The sequence below is a fragment of the Stenella coeruleoalba genome (genome assembly GCF_951394435.1).
Source record: "Stenella coeruleoalba genome assembly, chromosome: 18".
Taxonomy (NCBI): Eukaryota; Metazoa; Chordata; class Mammalia; order Artiodactyla; family Delphinidae; genus Stenella; species Stenella coeruleoalba.
This window is the reverse complement of record NC_137164.1, coordinates 318,617-335,136: the sequence shown is the minus strand read 5'-3', so window position 1 is coordinate 335,136 and position 16,520 is coordinate 318,617. Positions and strand designations below refer to the sequence as shown.

Genomic DNA, 16,520 nt, shown 5'->3' with positions numbered 1-16,520 from the left:
TAAGAGTGTTTTTTGCTCTTTGCCTGAAAGGTAAAAGATTAAAATTCGTGTTAAATTTAATTGAATTTCTTTTCTCTTTCCCTCTCTCCCACTCTCCCTAACCCTCTCCGTTGGGTCTTAGTTGTGACATGCAGCATCTTTTGTTGTGGCTCACAGCATCTACATTGTGGTGCGCGGGCTTCTCTCTAGTTGTGGCGTGTGGGCTCTAGAGCGTGTGGTTTTAGTTGCCCCACAACATGTGGGATCTTAGTTCCCTGACCAGGGATAGAACCCACATCCCCTGCATTGGAAGCCATATTCTTTTTTTTTTTTTTAATTTTAAAAATTAAAAAAAAATTATTTTATTTATTTATTTTTGGCTGCTTTGGGTCTTCTTTGCTGCATGTGGGCTTTCTCTAGTTGTGGCGAGCGGGGGCTACTCTTCATTGCGGTGCGCAGGCTTCTCATTGCGGTGGCTTCTCTTGTTGCAGAGCATGGGCTCTAGGCATGTGGGTTTCAGTAGTTATGACATGTGGGCTCAGTAGTTGAGGTGCACAGGTTTAGTTGCTCTGCGGCATGTGAGATCTCCCCGGACCAAGGCTTGAACCTGTGTCCCCTGCATTGCCAGGCAGATTCTTAACCACTGTAACACCAGGGAAGCCCTGGAAGGCAGATTCTTTTTTTTAATTTTAATATTTGAATTTTATTTATTTTTTTATACCACAGGTTCTTATTAGTCATCAGTGTTATACACATCAGTGTATACATGTCAATCCCAATCGCCCAATTCAGCACACCACCATCCCCACCCCACCCCGTGGCTTTCCCCCCTTGGTGTCCATACATTTGTTCTCTACATCTGTGTCTCACCTTCTGCCCTGCAAACCGGTTGATCTGTACCATTTTTCCAGGTTCCACATACATGCGTTAATATACAATATTTGTTTTTCTCTTTCTGACTTATTTTACTCTGTATGACAGTCTCTAGATCCATCCACGTCTCAACAAATGACTCAATTTCGTTCCTTTTTATGGCTGAGTAATATTCCATTGTATATATATACCACAAATTCTTTATCCATTCGTCTGTTGATGGGCATTTAGGTTGCTTCCATGACCTGGCTATTGTAAATAGTGCTGCAGTGAACATTGGGGTGCATGTGTCTTTTTGAATTGTGGTTTTCTCTGGGTATATGCCTGGTAGTGGGATTGCTGGATCATATGGTAATTCTATTTTTAGTTTTTTAAGGACCCTCCATACTGTTCTCCATAGTGGCTGTATCAGTTTACATTCCCACCAGCAGTGCAAGAGGGTTCCCTTTTCTCCACACCCTCTCCAGCATTTGTTTGTAGATTTTCTGATGATGCCCATTCTAACTGGTGAGAGGTGATACCTCATTGAAGTTTTGATTTGCATTTCTCTAATAATTAGTGATGTTGAGCAGCTTTTCATGTGCCTCTTGGCCATCTGTATGTCCTCTTTGGAGAAATGTCTATTTAGGTCTTCTGCCCATTTTTGGATTGGGTTGTTTGTTTCTTTAATATTGAGCTTCATGAGCTGTTTATGTATTTTGGAGATTAATCCTTTGTCCATTGATTCGTCTGCAAATATTTTCTCCCATTCTGAGGGTTGTCTTTTCGTCTTGTCTATGGTTTCCTTTTTCTGTGCAAAAGCTTTGAAGTTTCATTAGGTCCCATTTGTTTTACTTTTGTTTTTATTTCCGTTACTCTAGGAGGTGGATCAAAAAAGATCTTGCTGTGATTTATGTCAAAGAGTGTTCTTTCTATGTTTTCCTCTAAGAGTTTTATAGTGTCTGGCCTTACATTTAGGAATTTAATCCATTTTGAGTTTATTTTTGTGTATAGTGTTAGGGAGTGTTCTAATTTCATTCTTTTACATGTAGTTGTCCAGTTTGCCCAGCACCACTTATCGAAGAGGCTGTCTTTTCTCCATTGTCTATCCTTGCCTTCTTTGTCATAGATTAGTTGACCATAGGTGCGTGGGTTTATCTCTGGGCTTTCTATCTTGTTGCATTGATCTGTGTTTCTGTTTTTGTGCCAGTACCATATTGTCTTGATTTCTGTAGCTTTGTAGTATAGTCTGAAGTCAGGGAGTCTGATTCCTCCAGCTCTGTTTCTCCCCCTCAAGACTGCTTTGGCTATTCGGGGTCTTTTGTGTCTCCATACAAATTTTAAGATGTTTTGTTCTAGTTCCGTAAGAAATGCCATTGGTAATTTGATAGGGATTGCGTTGAATCTGTAGATTGCTTTGGGTAGTATAGTCATTTTCACAATATTGATTCTTCCAATCCAAGAACATGGTATATCTCTTCATCTGTTGGTATCATCTTTAATTTCTTTCATCAGTGTCTTATAGTTTTCTGCATACAGGTCTTTTGTCTCCCTAGGTAGGTTTATTCCTAGGTATTTTATTCTTTTTGTTGCAGTGGTAAATGGGAGTGTTTCCTTAATTTCTCTTTCAGATTTTTCATCATTAGTGTATAGGAATGCAAGAGATTTCTGTGCTTTAATTTTGTGTCCTTCCACTTTACCAAATTCATTGATTAGCTCTAGTAGTTTTCTGGTGGCATCTTCAGGATTCTCTATGTATAGTATCATGTCATCTAAAAACAGTGACAGTTTTACTTCTTCTTTTCCAATTTGTATTCCTTTTATTTCTTTTTCTTCTCTGATTGCTGAGGCTAGGACTTCCAAAACTATGTTGAATAATAGCCGTGAGAGTGGACATCCTTGTCTTGTTCCTGATCTTAGAGGAAATGCTTTCAGTTTTTCACCATTGAGAATGATGTTTGGTGTTGGTTTGTCCTATATTGCCTTTATTATGTTCAGGTAGGTTCCCTCTGTGCCAGCTTTCTGGAGAGTTTTTATCATAAATCGGTGTTGAATTTTGTCAAAAGCTTTTTCTGCATCTATTGAGATGATCATATGGTTTTTATTCTTCAGTTTGTTAGTATGGTGTATCACGTTGATTGATTTGCGTATATTGAAGAATCCTTGCATCCCTGGGGTAAATCCCACTTGATCATGGTGTATGATCCTTTTAATGTGTTGTTGGATTCTGTTTTCTAGTATTTTGTTGAGGATATTTGCATCTATATTCATCAGTGATACAGGTCTGTAATTTTCTTTTTTTGTGGTATCTTTGTCTGGTTTTGGTATCAGCGTGATGGTGGCCTCATAGAATGAGTCTGGGAGTGTTCCTTCCTCTGCAAGTTTTTGGAAGAGTTTGAGAAGGATGGGTGTTAGCTCTTCTTCCTTCAGTTAGTCATGGATTCCTGTTTCTGTTTTCTTCACCAGATAACCCCATCCATCTCTCTCTGTTTCACTTGCTGTCTTAGCTTAGACCTTTATCGCCGTGCGCAGTGTAACGCGCTGGCTGCCAAGTGGTGTCTGCCTCCTCTGTCTCCTCAGTTCTGGATGGCATGAGGTGAGACTCTAGCCTGAACCCCACTCCTTTTCCTGCGAAACCCAGTGTCATTGACATTCCTTTTTCTGCTGTCTGTGATAGGCTGGCAATTCTGTTTTGTTGATGTGTCTTGTCTCTTCTCTTGCATTGTTTCAGTTCTAGTAATGCTTTTCCCCCCTCCCCCCCACCCCGAGAGGCTTTGAAGCAGCAGGTAGCAGATTTACAGGAAGATTTGAAAAGAAAGGAAGGAAAATGGTCCAGTACACATGGCCGTCTTAGAAGCCAGATAGAAATGTTGGTCAAAGAGAACACAGACCTCCGGGAGGAAATGAAAGTGATGGAAAGATTCCGACTAGATGCCTGGAAGAAAGCCGAAGCCACCGAGAGCAGCTCCAGGATGGGTCAGTGCGCGACGGCCTCGAGAAGAGACGGGTCCAGGGTAGGTTTTGTCACGTTGGGGAGATGCTAAATATTTGAGCAGTCAGATCCGTAGAAACGGAGTAGCAGGGTGGGTGCCAGGGCTGGGGGGAGGGGAGGATGAGAAGCCGTTGTTTAGTGAGGGCAGTTTTGCAAGGTGAAGAGTCCTGGAGGTGATGGTGGTGATGGCTGCGCAGTGGTGTGAATGTACTTAACGCCAGTAACGTGTACATCTTAACGTGGTTAAGATGGTGATTTTGTGTTCTGTGTATTTTACCACAATTAAATACTTCTTTTGTGCATCGCTATACAGATAGTTTTCAAATTCATTTTTATAATTCTTATAAAGGAATTATAACACAGTAGGCGGGTAATCTCAGTTAAAACAGGGTAAAATTTTTGCAGAGATTTTTTTTTTTTTTGCATATGATCCTTTTAAATCAAGTATTTGGTTTTTTATTCGTCTGTATTCACAACTGTGATGTGCCGGTCATGGCTTTGAGGCACTGGAGACCAAGCAATGAATAAAACAGACAAACTTCCTTGTCCTCTTGGAGCTCGGATTCCAGCCGTGGGAGAAAGCTGAGTGAAGCATATGGTGTGGGACGTAGTGGCGAGAACTCGGGAGGGAAAGCAAGGAGGGGGATCACCGCTGGGCGGAGTGTGTTGCGGTTTATACAGGATGGCTGGGGAGGCCCTCCTGAGAAAGCGACGTTGGAATAGTGGCCCGAAGAGGGCGCAGCGAGCCGGGCTGAGACGTGGGCCAGGAGCCCCGAGGCTGGGAGGACCAGGGTCCGTGAGGGGCAGAGCAGCAGGTGGGACCAGAGACGGGCTCGAGGGTGGTGGTGCCGCTTTCGTTAGGCCTTGGTAACTACCTGTGAGCGTCGCCTTTTCCCTCTGAGTCAGACGGGGAGCCCTGGCAGGGCTTGGACGGAAGGGGTGGCCTCCGCCTCTGTGTTGGTGAGCCCACCCTCCCTGCTGTAGACATGCGAGTGGCCTGAAGTGGGCGTCTGGGCGCCATCAGGACACCAGTTGGGGGGTTGCTGCAGGTGGATGGGGTTTATTGATGAACTGGGGATGGGGTGTGACAGCAGGAGAGGGGCGGGAACGGCTTCCAAGTTGAGTGTGGTTTTTTTGGCCCTTTACCGTGAGTCCCCGCAAGAAGAGAGCACGCTTTTCCTGCGGGTGTGGGTGTTGGTTAGGAGCTCAGGTTAGATCAGGTGAGCTCGAAATGCCTACTAGACATCAGGTGGACATCAGGCGGGGCTGTGCGTGTCCAGAGAAGCTCAGGTTGGAGCGAGAAGTTTGGGGCCCTCGGAACGTGTGGGAGAGATCGCTCGGCTGAAGGCGTGGACGGGGAAGGGTCCTGGGTCCTGGCCAGGTTGTAAGAAGATGGCGGGGAGGAGAATGAACCCGAGTCTGAAGTAAAGGAGGCCAGTGTGGTGTCCTGAGGGCCAAGTAAAGCAGCAGAGAGGCCCGTGCCCCAGAGGCCGCTGCCGAGTAAGCGGGGGACTGCAGATGGGTCCTCGGATATGCCGGGTAAAAGCCTGACCGGCTAAGAGAGCGAGCGGTTTCAGGCAGAGTATAAAGCGCTGTGGAGAAGTTTTGCAGTAACAGTAAGGAAATGGGGCAGTAGCTGTAGGGGAAGTAGTTTTTTTTTTTTTTTTTTTAAGATGGGAAAGTCAACACGTGCTTATGTATTGGTAGGATTGATTCAGTAGGAAAATACAGATGCAGGAGAGAGTGGGCGGGTTGCCGAAGCTGCGAGCACAAAGGAGAGGAGACTGGGTTTGGGGGAGTGGAGGCGCCCGCCCGGTCGGGAGCTCGACGTCCGTGTCTGGTGACGGTGCCTCAGCCGTGGACCTGGGGCTGGACGTGTGGGGTCCGTTGGTGGGACGTTCCCCCCTAACCCTCTGGCTTCCCTCGGGGAATGGAGGCTCGGGCATCTGCTGAGACTGAGGATGGAGGCCACTCTGGGAGGCTGGAGGGGTGGATCGGGGTCCACGAGAGTGGAGAGCAAAGGGCGAAGTGTGGTCTGACTCCTGGGCTGCGCTAGGGGCCCATGTAGGTTAGCGATTATATGTTTCAAGTGGGAATTGTTTGCGTTATTTTTCCTTATTCAGCTCTTTGGGTGTAGGGTGGTGGAGAGTAATATTGATATTTTAGCAGAGGTGTGGTCATCCAGGTGAATCATACAGAGTGAGAGGGGCTGGAAGTTGACAGTATGTAAATACAACAGGAGTGCCTGCAGTGCACCATGAATTCAGGCTGCTCAAGGAGGGCATAGGTTTTGGGGGACACAGAAAACATGTGGATCAGTGAATTGTGGGACCGTGTGGGCTGTAAGCATTGTTGGAGTGAGGGTCTCAGAGGGATGAGCTGGAAGGACAGGACACGGTAGTTAGAAGATGGAATTCTGCCCCCCATTTTATTATGAAAGCTGCCCCGAATAGAGCAAGTTGAAAGAAGAGTTTGATGAACACCTGAGTGCCCACCTAGATCCAGCCATAGTTCACATTTTGCCATACTGCTGTATAGGTATTTGCTGAACCATTTGAAGGTAATTGCAGAAATTGTGGAACTCACCCCTAAATACTTCGGCACTTTATTAAATGGCACTGGCTTTTTGGATAATTTTTATTTATGTCCCACATTCTGGATTCGAATGCTTTGAAATTGATACTTTTGCAGTTCTTAATAATCGCAGATACTGATAATGACTAGTTCTAGACTTTGTCCATTGGAGCGCATGGCCACGGTGGGAGAGAACAGGTGTAGAGATGGCAGCTAAGGTATTGGGGTGGCTTCTTCTGGCACGCGGGGTCCACGGACATGAGACTTGCTGGGGCAGGGGTGGCTAGGGAGGAGAGAAGGAGGGTCTGGTTGGAGGTGGTGGTGGGGAGCAAGGAGGACATCTACCTTGACCTCTAAATCTGGGGGCTGCGGAAGGGGCAGTGGTGAGCAGTCTTCTGCTGTCTGACCGTGAGTTCATGTCCTCTCCTCTGGCCGCTCTGGTAACAGTCACAAAAACCTGTTTTGTTTTACATGGTCTGTTATGCCTTCACTTGAGGATTGCATGTATTTCCAGAGGCGGCGTGTGCGTGTGTGTGTAGCTCATTCCTAGTAGCAGCTTGTTCGCTCTGGCCTGTAGCAGTAAACGAAAACAGCATAAATGAACAAACTTAAAACATTCCCATTGCAAGCTGAGTTCTGTTAGTTTCATTCCTTGTACTAACGTGTAAACTAATACTAATTTTATATTCAAAATTTTCTCATACTATAGAAGTCATCAGTTCGATTTCAAAAGAGTCAAGTTTCTTCAGGAACCCAGGTAGAAAAGTACAAAAAAACCTATTTGCCAACACAAGGTAAGATAGTTGCATGATCTTCTTTTAAAATATTTCAGGAATTTAAAGAGTGGAGAATTTACACCCAACTTAAGAAATAAAACATTGTAAATATAATTGAAGCCCCTGTGTATCCTACTCCCAGTTAATGTGCACCCTGACAGCATTCCCTTTCTTATTTTTCATTCTTTTACTACATTGTGTCCGTAAATCAATATAGTGTTGTTTCATAGTTCATCCCTCTGCAGTTTGCTGCTTTCTCAGTATTTTAAGACGTAGCCTCATTAATACATATAAACTCTAGCTGTACAGATTCCATGGGTATTTGCCACAGTATATTTTCTTGTTGGCGGGCATTCAGGTTTTCCCCCAGTTTGTCACAGAATGAACAAGTCTCGGTCATGTGAGTTTCTCTCTGACACATGTCAGGAGTAGGATATTGGGTCACATCAGGTTTGTGCCACTTTAGGAGGCTTTCCCTTTGCAAAGCGGTTACCAGTTTCTTTTTTTACTGTCAGCAGAACATGCTCTTTGTGCTTGCCAACACTTGCTCTGCTCAGACTTTACAATTTTGGCTAGTCAGATGGGTGTGAAATGGTGGGTCAGTGTAATATGCATTTCCCAGGTTACTGATGAGGTAATGTGAGCATCTTTTCATATTTAGTGGACATTTGGGTCTCCTCTTTTGTGAATTGCCTGTTCATTTCTTTTGCCCATTTAAAACTCTGTGTGTGTGTTTGTGTATGTGTATGTTTTTCTGTATTGAAGTTAGTCATTCTGCATACTAATCCTTTGTCATTTGTAAGCACTGCCAATATCTTCTGCCAATCTGTATGTAGCTTTTTGGTTTGTGGGTTTTTTTTTTTTTTTTTTTTTTTTTTTTTTTGCGGTACACGGGCCTCTCACTGCTGTGGCCTCTCCCGTTGCGGAGCACAGGCTCAGTGGCCATGGCTCACGAGCCCAGCCGCTCTGCGGCATGTGGGATCCTCCTGGACCGGGGCACGAACCCGTGTCCCCTGCATCGGCAGGCGGACTCTCAACCACTGCGCTACCAGGGAAGCCTGGTTTGTGGGTTTTTTAAAAAAATAAAATTATTTATTTTTGGCTCTGTGGGGTCTTCGTTGCTGTGCGCGGGCTTTCTCTAGTTGCGGTGAGCGGAGGCTACTCTTTGTTGCGGTGCGTGGGCTTCTCATTGCGGTGGCTTCTCTTGTTGCGGAGCACGGGCTCTAGGCGCGCGGGCTTCAGTAGTTGTGGTGCATGGGCTTCAGTAGTTGTGGCACACGGGCTTAGTTGCTCCGCGGCATGTGGGATCTTCCCAGACCAGGGCTCGAACCTGTATCCCGTGCATTGGCAGGTGGATTCTTAATCACTGTGCCACCAGGGAAGTCCCTGGTTTGTGTTTTTTATATACATGTTTTTCCTTTTAATATTGAAGTTAATCAATTTTTTTAAAAAATGGTTTTTGCTTTTTGTGACAGATACCCTTCTCAATCGTCAGGTCACAAATATGCTATTTTCTCCCATGAACTTTTGTTTTCACAACTGGGTCTTTAAGATCTACCTGGCATTTTTAGAAATTATTTCTGTGAATTAAATTTATAAAAGTGGATATAACATATGCAGTTTGGCAGTTATAAAGGAAATACTTGGGTAACCACTGCCTAGATAAAGAAATAGATTAGCAGCATACCAGAATTGACCCCTCCATGATTATATTACATTGCTTTTCCCTTTCATAGGTACAGCCCTAAAAAAATGTTTTACTTGTTTTTCAGCTTTCTGAATAGAGTTGTACTGTATGTATCGCATTGTCTTCTTTCACTACCTAGTTTTTTTTTTTTATGCATCTTTATTGCAGTATAATTGCTTCACAATGCTGTTAGTTTCTGTTGTACAACAAAGTGATTCAGCCATATGCATACACATGTCCCCATATCCCCTCCCTCTTGAGCCTCCCTCCCACCCTCCCTATCCCACCTCTCTAGGTCATCGCAAAGCACGGAGCTGATCTCCCTGTGCTATGCTGCTGCTTCCCAACAGCCAACTATTTTACATTCGGTAGTGTATATATGTCGATGCTACTCTCACTTCGCCCCAGCTTCACCCTCCCACCCCATGTCCTCAAGTCCATTCTCTATGTCTACCTCTTTATTCCTGCCCTACAACTAGGTTCATCGGTACCGTTTTTTTTTTTTTTTTAAGATTCCCTATCTATGCATTAGCATACAGTATTTGTTTTTCTCCTTCTGATTTAATTCACTCTGTATGACAGTCTCCAGGTCCATCCACCTCACTACAAATAACTCAATTATGTTTCTTTTTATGGCTGAGTCATATTCCATTGTATATATGTGCCACATCTTCTTTATCCATTCATCTGTCGATGAACACTTAGGTTGCTTCCATGTCCTAGCTATTGTAAATAGAGCTGCAGTGAACATTGTGGTACATGACTCTTTTGGAATTACGGTTTTCTCAGGGTATATGACCAGCAGTGGGATTGCTGGGTCGTATGGTAGTTCTATTTTTAGTTTTTTAAGGAACCTCCATATTGTTCTCCATAGTGGCTGTATCAATTTACATTCCCACCAACAGTGCAAGAGGGTTCCCTTTTCTCCACACCCTCTCCAGCATTTATTCTTTGTAGATTTTTTCATGGTGGCCATTCTGACTGGTGTGAGGTGATACCTCATGGTAGTTTTGATTTGCATTTCTCTAATGATTAATGATATTGAGCATTCTTTCATGTGTTTGTTGGCAATCTGTATATGTTCTTTGGAGAAATGTCTATTTAGGTCTTCTGCCCGTTTTTGGATTGGGTTGTTTGTTTTTTTTAATATTGAGCTGCATGAGCTGCTTGTAAATTTTGGAGATTAATCCTTTCTCAGTTGCTTCATTTGCAAATATTTTCTCCCGTTCTGAGGGTTGTCTTTTTGTCTTGTTTATGGTTTCCTTTGCTGTGCAAAAGCATTTGAGTTTCATTAGGTCCCATTTGTATATTTTTATTTCCGTTTCTCTAGGAGGTGGGTCAAAAAGGATCCTGCTGTGATTTATGTCATAGAGTGTTCTGCCTATGTTTTCCTCTAAGAGTTTTATAGTGTCTGGCCTTACATTTAGGTCTTTAATCCATTTTGAGTTTATTTTTGTGTATGGTGTTAGGGAGTGTTCTAATTTCATTCCACTTACTGAAGAGGCTGTCTTTTCTCCATTGTGTATTCTTGCCTCCTTTATCAAAGATAAGGTGACCATATGTGTGTGGGTTTATCTCTGGGCTTTCTATCCTGTTCCATTGATGTGTATTTCTGTTTTTGTGCCAGTACCCTAACTGTCTTGATTACTGTAGCTTTGTAGTATAGTCTGAAGTCTGGGAGCCTGATTCCTCCATCTCCGTTTTTCTTTCTCAAGATCACTTTGGCTATTCGGGGTCTTTTGTGTCCATACAAATTGTAAAATTTTTTGTTCTAATTCTGTGAAGAATGCCATTGGTAGTTTGATAAGGATTGCATTGAATCTGTAGATTGCTTTGGGTAGTATAGTCATTTTCACAATATTGATTCTTCCAATCCAAGAACATGGTATATTTCTCCATCTGTTTATGTCATCTTTGATTTCTTTCATCAGTATTTTATAGTTTTCTGAGTACAGGTCTTTTTCTCCTTAGGTAGGTTTATTCCTAGGTATTTTATTCTTTTTGTTGCGATGGTAAATGGGATTGTTTCCTTAATTTCTCTGATTTTTCGTTGTTAGTGTATAGGAATGCAAGAGATTTCTGTGCATTAATTTTGTATCCTGCAACCTTACCAAATTCATTGATTAGTTGTAGTAGTTTTTTGGTGGCATCTTTAGGATTTTCTATGTATAGTATCATGTCATCTGCGAACAGTGACAGTTTTACTACTTCTTTTCCAATTTATATTCCTTTTATTTCTTTTTCTTCTCTGATTGCCGTGGCTAGGACTTCCAGAACTATGTTGAATAATAGTGGTGAGAGTGGACATCCTTGTCTTGTTCCTGAACTTAGTGGAAATGCTTTCAGTGTTTCACCTTTGAGTATGATGTTGGCTGTGGGTTTGTCATATATGGCCTTTATTATGTTGAGGTAGGTTCCCTCTATGCTCATTTTCTGGAGCGTTTTTATCATAAATGGGTGTTGAATTTTGTCAAACGCTTTTTCTGCATCTATTGAGATGATCATATGGTTTTTATTCCTTAATTTGTGTATATGGTGTATCACATTGATTGATTTGCCTATACTGAAGAGTCCTTGCATCCCTGGGATAAATCCCACTTGATCATGGTGTATGATCCTTTTAATGTGTTGTTGCATTCTATTTGCCAGTTTTTGTTCAGGATTTTTGCGTCTATATTCATCAGTGATATTGGTCTGTAATTTCCTTTTTTTGTGATATCTTTTTCTGGTTTTGGTATCAGGGTGATGGTGGCTTTGCAGATCGAATTTGGGAGTGTTCTTCCCTCTGCAGTTTTTTGGAAGAGTTTGAGAAGGATGGGTCTCATCCTTCTGTAAATGTTTGATGGAATTCTGTAAATGTTTGATGGAATTCTGTAAATGTTTGATGGAATTCGCCTGTGAAGCCATCTGGTCCTGGGCTTTTGTTGGTTGGAAGATTTTAAATTACAGTTTCAATTTCATTGCTTGTGATAGGTCTGTTTATATTTTCTAATTCTTCCTGGTTCGGTCTTGGAAAATTGTATCTTTCCAAGAATTTGTCCATTTCTTCGTGGTTGTCCATTTTATTGGCATATAGCTGTTTGTGGTAGTCTCTTATAACCCTTTGTATTTCTGTGGTGTCAGTTGTGATTTCTCCTTTTTCATTTCTAATTTTATTGATTTGCATCCTCTCCCTTTTTGACTTGATGAGTCTGGCTAAGGGAGAGGAAAGAGGAATGATTTAGCCGCCATGATGCTGACTTCACCTTTAAAAGTTCCCAGATTTCTTTCTTTAATGTAGTTGAATTTCACCTTTTTCCTTTATGGGTGGTGCTTCTTGCCTTAAGTCTTTACCTATCCTGAGGTCATAAACATATACTCCTAAAGTATCTAGCTGTTCCAGCATTAGTTATTAATTTTGACATGTCATTTTATAAGGTGCTCACAGTGGTGGACACCCATCCCCCTCTGTTCCTCCCAGTGAGAATGTGCTCAGAGGCTTGTTCATGACGTTCACAAACAGCTGAGAGAATTAAGCTTGATGAGCTCGAATACTGGTTCTGACTTGACTTTTATTAGTTGACAACCTTGGCAAGTTATTTAGCCTCTCAGCTTTGATTTCCTCACCTATAAAATGAGGCTATTAGTCTTTTCTACGAGGCTGGTTGTAAGATTTAGAGATGATGTGACACGGAGCTCAGACTGCACTGTGGTTCTTTGTGCCTGTGAGGTGGAGGAAGGTGTTCATTTAGCCAAATCTGTGTGCACTCCTTGATCCCTTTTTTCTTGTATCCTAACCCCCCACTCCCATCAATCCCTAAACTAATCCTGATGTTGGTATTTTCTGAATTAAGTAGGTTGAACCATACGACATTGCTAGCACTCGGCTGTTTGGGACCCACGGGTCAGTCAGTGATTTGACACAGTACAAACACTGCCGTCTCCACAGTCGCCCACCAGCCTCCTGACTGGACTCTGCCTCTGTTCTTCTTCTCTAGTCTATTCTCCCTGGAGCATCCAACATCCATTTTAGTGTTTAACACTTAAGTCAGATCCTGGCACTTGAGCTTGAAACCCTTCAAATTTGGGAGTGTTTATAATACCCATTGGCATATAAGAAGAAAATATTAGAACTTCAGTGTATTTTCAGTATCACTTTGTTGTTGGTGGTGTCTGTGTGTATGCACATACATGCTTATTTTATAATGTATGAACGCGTACAGTACATGATTTATGTGTTGGTCATGATCTAAAAAGTTTAGACCACAGCCATTAGGTCTAGATTATAATTAAATACCCAGTTATTTGTTTTCAAGCCAAATTCTATGTGTATTCCTGGATGCTTCTATTATCTGTACCCCATTCCTACCCTCTAACTAAAGTCCTGGTGATTGTCTCCAAAATACCTTTGGGTCCATCTGTTAGGTTAGTTGAGCACCTTTCTCCAGATTGTACACTTTCAAAAAACAGATACTTTGCGTTTCTTCGTCATCAGACTTAAGTATTTGAATAAGTATTTGAATTTATACAGTGAAGAACTCCTAGGAATTAATAACGAAAAGTACTAAGACTTCCTTAAATAATGGGTAAAGGACGGCAGTTCACAAAAGAGTGAACTAAGGAGATGTTTGACCATAGTATTGAGTAAACTTAAAACTTTCAATTAAGTAATAAAACTAACTCTGGTAATTATATTCTAACAGGCAATCCATCTCGAAGATCCAAGTCTGTGTCTCGTGATTTAGGCAATTCGGATAAAGGACAAGTAAATCTCTTTATGTTTTTATATATTAAACATATTATTCAGGCTTAAAGTTGACTGGTTAACTGGCTTAAGTTTCTAAACCATTTATAAAGGAAGCTTTTTACTTAACATTGTAAATGTTTTCTATACAACACCAAATACTAGTCATACTAGAATCCTGTAATAGTGGAATCTGGCTTTTGGACTAAGTGTAAGTTTTAGCTGCTTGAGATTTTTATTACATGTAATGTAGGACAGACGGAGAGCCTCTTGTCCTTACAGACAGCCTTACCCAGGGAGCCACCTGAACCAGTGAACTCTCCAGATCCTGAATGTAAAGACGACGATGAAAAAGAAGAAAAAGAAGAAATTCAGGGAGAAATCAGCCATCCTGATGGAAAGGTTAAACTTTTTTCTTTAAACCAATGAATACTATAAAAAATGAACATGGGTTAAAATAGAGTTGAGGGGCTTCCCTGGTGGCGCAGTGGTTGAGAGTCCGCCTGCCGATGCAGGGGACACGGGTTCGTGCCCCGGTACGGGAGGATCCCACATGCCGCGGAGCGGCTGGGCCCGTGAGCCATGGCCGCTGAGCCTGCGCGTCCGGAGCCTGTGCTCTGCAACGGGAGAGGCCACAACAGTGAGAGGCCTGCGTACCACAAAAAAAAAAAAAAAAAAAAAAGAGTTGAAACAGATTCTGAAATAATTGATCTTCAAGACTTGATGGGGCTGAGGACCTTGGCACATGACTCGGTTTGAACCTTGGGACCCTATGAAAATACTAAATGGACAGCATGCATTTAGCTGCCATTTCTAATTTAGAGATGATGCAACAAAAGGAGGAATACAATCCAGTTGCTTAAACTCTTGTTCTTTCTCCAGACATAGCTAAGAAGCCTTGGTAATCCTTGGTACTTTTCAAAACCTCAGTTCTCGGCCCTACCCTTCCTGCAGGCTTCCTTAAATATTTCCTGGATCAGCTGCTCTCCACCCCCAGCCTGACAATTTTATTCTTGTGCTTAGGAAAGGTTTTGAGTGGGAAAACGGCCTGGCTGGGTGTTCCAGCTAAAAAGTGAAAATGACAAGAGGAGGAACATAAACAGGGTTACTGAGGAGGTGATGAGGGAATTTTTCCTCGGGTTTATAGAACATGTACTTTTCCAAGTACTCTAATCTGATCCACTTTAATAGAAATCAGAAGGCCAAAGTTCACTGCAAATCTTGAGGAATGAGTGAAGGACAAGACCAACAGTCAGAAGTAAGTTGTTAGGCTCTTCCTGTACAAACTCTACTTCAGGATAACAAATTGTTGACGAGGGAAGGTTTTCTTTTTTAGAAGAAGAATCGCAGCTAATGAATGGAAGAGGAATGAGAAAATTAGAGAATCCCCAGTTTACAATTTCTGACGACACGAGGGTCTAGGTAGTCATCAGTGGCTCCTAAAACCTTAGACGAAAGGTTGACGGATCTCGAGACGCCACCCACTCAGTGCTGAGGTCCGGAGGCAGCGCATACCTGCTGGATCTCTGGACGTGCTGCCACGCAAGGCCCACTGCTGCACCTAAAAAGTGCTCTTGTCAGAGTAATTCAGCTGGAATTTAATCAAGCCTCGAGAGCTAACTACTGGGTTTTTTAAGGAAAAAGTGATATGGGAACATGTTTAATGACACTATAATGGAAAAGCAATCAGCCAAATCCAGAGTGTGGGAAATGTTACATATTCAGTGACCCAGTTCCTTCAACAGTTGTCATTAAAAAAGGGGGAAAGGAAGGGACCATTAGAAATTGAGGGGAGAGACACATCAAGTGTGTGTGGATCTTGTTTTGATCCTGATTCAAGTAAACTGTAAAAGGCCTTCTTTGTGTGCATTTATGGAAAATATGGTTATGAAGGAATTAATTACAGCTTATTAGGGATGATAACGGTTTGGTTATGTTAAAAATACTTCCATTAGAGATACCTGTTGAAATGTTTACAGGAGAAGTGATGTCTGCAGTTTGCTTGAAAAAAAAGTTTGTTTTGGGGGAACAGGTGACCTAAGAACAGTGATGTGTAGATAGGTGAAGCTGATTATTATGAACTTATTAACTTTTCTCTCCCTCTGAGAAATGTTTTAATTTTTATTATGAAAAATGTCAAAGTAGGCAATTGAAAGTATTAGGGATATTTTTGTCGTGTGGTCTCAGGAAGTTTTACATATTGATAGTCCTGGTTTTTCTTTTTTTTGTAGATAGAAAAAGTTTATAAGAATGGGTGCCGTGTTATATTGTTTCCAAATGGAACCCGAAAAGAAGCGAGTGCAGATGGAAAGACGGTCACTGTCACTTTCTTCAACGGTGATGTCAAGCAGGTCATGCCGGATGGGAGAGTGGTAGGTTTCCACGGGCGTGTTTTGTCCGTAGCATAAACACCTCTGAAGAGGAGGCAGTGCTGACTCTGTGTCTTTGCAGATCTACTACTACGCAGCCACACACACCACCCACACCACGTACCCAGAAGGACTGGAAGTCTTACATTTCTCAAGCGGACAGATAGGTGAAAACCTGCTGTGCCCTCTCAGTTATTACATTCTTCCTTTCTTTAAAAATAAAATATTTATGGTAACCCCTTTTTCTACAGAAAAACATTTCCCAGATGGAAGAAAAGAAATCACGTTTCCTGATCAGACTGTCAAAAACTTGTTTGCTGATGGACAAGAAGAAAGCATTTTCCCAGATGGTACAATCGTCAGAGGGCAACGGTACGTTACCTGTTTTGTTTCTAGATTTTCTAGTTTTCAACTTATTACCAGTTGAATTTTAAAAATCTTAAAACATTTGTGTAAGTCATTCAACATTTCACTGAGTTCAGAATTTGAGAGCAGGTGAGACATGTTTTCAGCATTCTGGAGTTTAGGATGAGGTTGAGATAAATGCATTGTAACGTCTAGGATAATC

At 42.2% G+C, this 16,520-nt stretch overlaps 1 protein-coding gene across 4 annotated transcripts in view; it reads left to right on the top strand.

Moving 5' to 3' along the window:
* CPAP (centrosome assembly and centriole elongation protein) overlaps window positions 1-16,520 on the top strand; it is a 54,176-nt gene that overhangs the window by 36,178 nt on the left and 1,478 nt on the right. For 2 of the 4 annotated variants that reach the window (XM_079902705.1, XM_079902704.1), the window contains exons 11-17: window positions 3,603-3,845; window positions 7,107-7,191; window positions 13,543-13,604; window positions 13,866-13,985; window positions 15,815-15,955; window positions 16,035-16,119; window positions 16,204-16,324. In XM_079902705.1, the coding sequence (XP_079758831.1) occupies window positions 3,603-3,845; window positions 7,107-7,191; window positions 13,543-13,604; window positions 13,866-13,985; window positions 15,815-15,955; window positions 16,035-16,119; window positions 16,204-16,324 (857 nt within the window). The remainder of the gene's footprint in view (window positions 1-3,602; window positions 3,846-7,106; window positions 7,192-13,542; window positions 13,605-13,865; window positions 13,986-15,814; window positions 15,956-16,034; window positions 16,120-16,203; window positions 16,325-16,520) is intronic. The other 2 variants (XM_079902706.1, XM_079902707.1) reach the window with 2 other exon arrangements.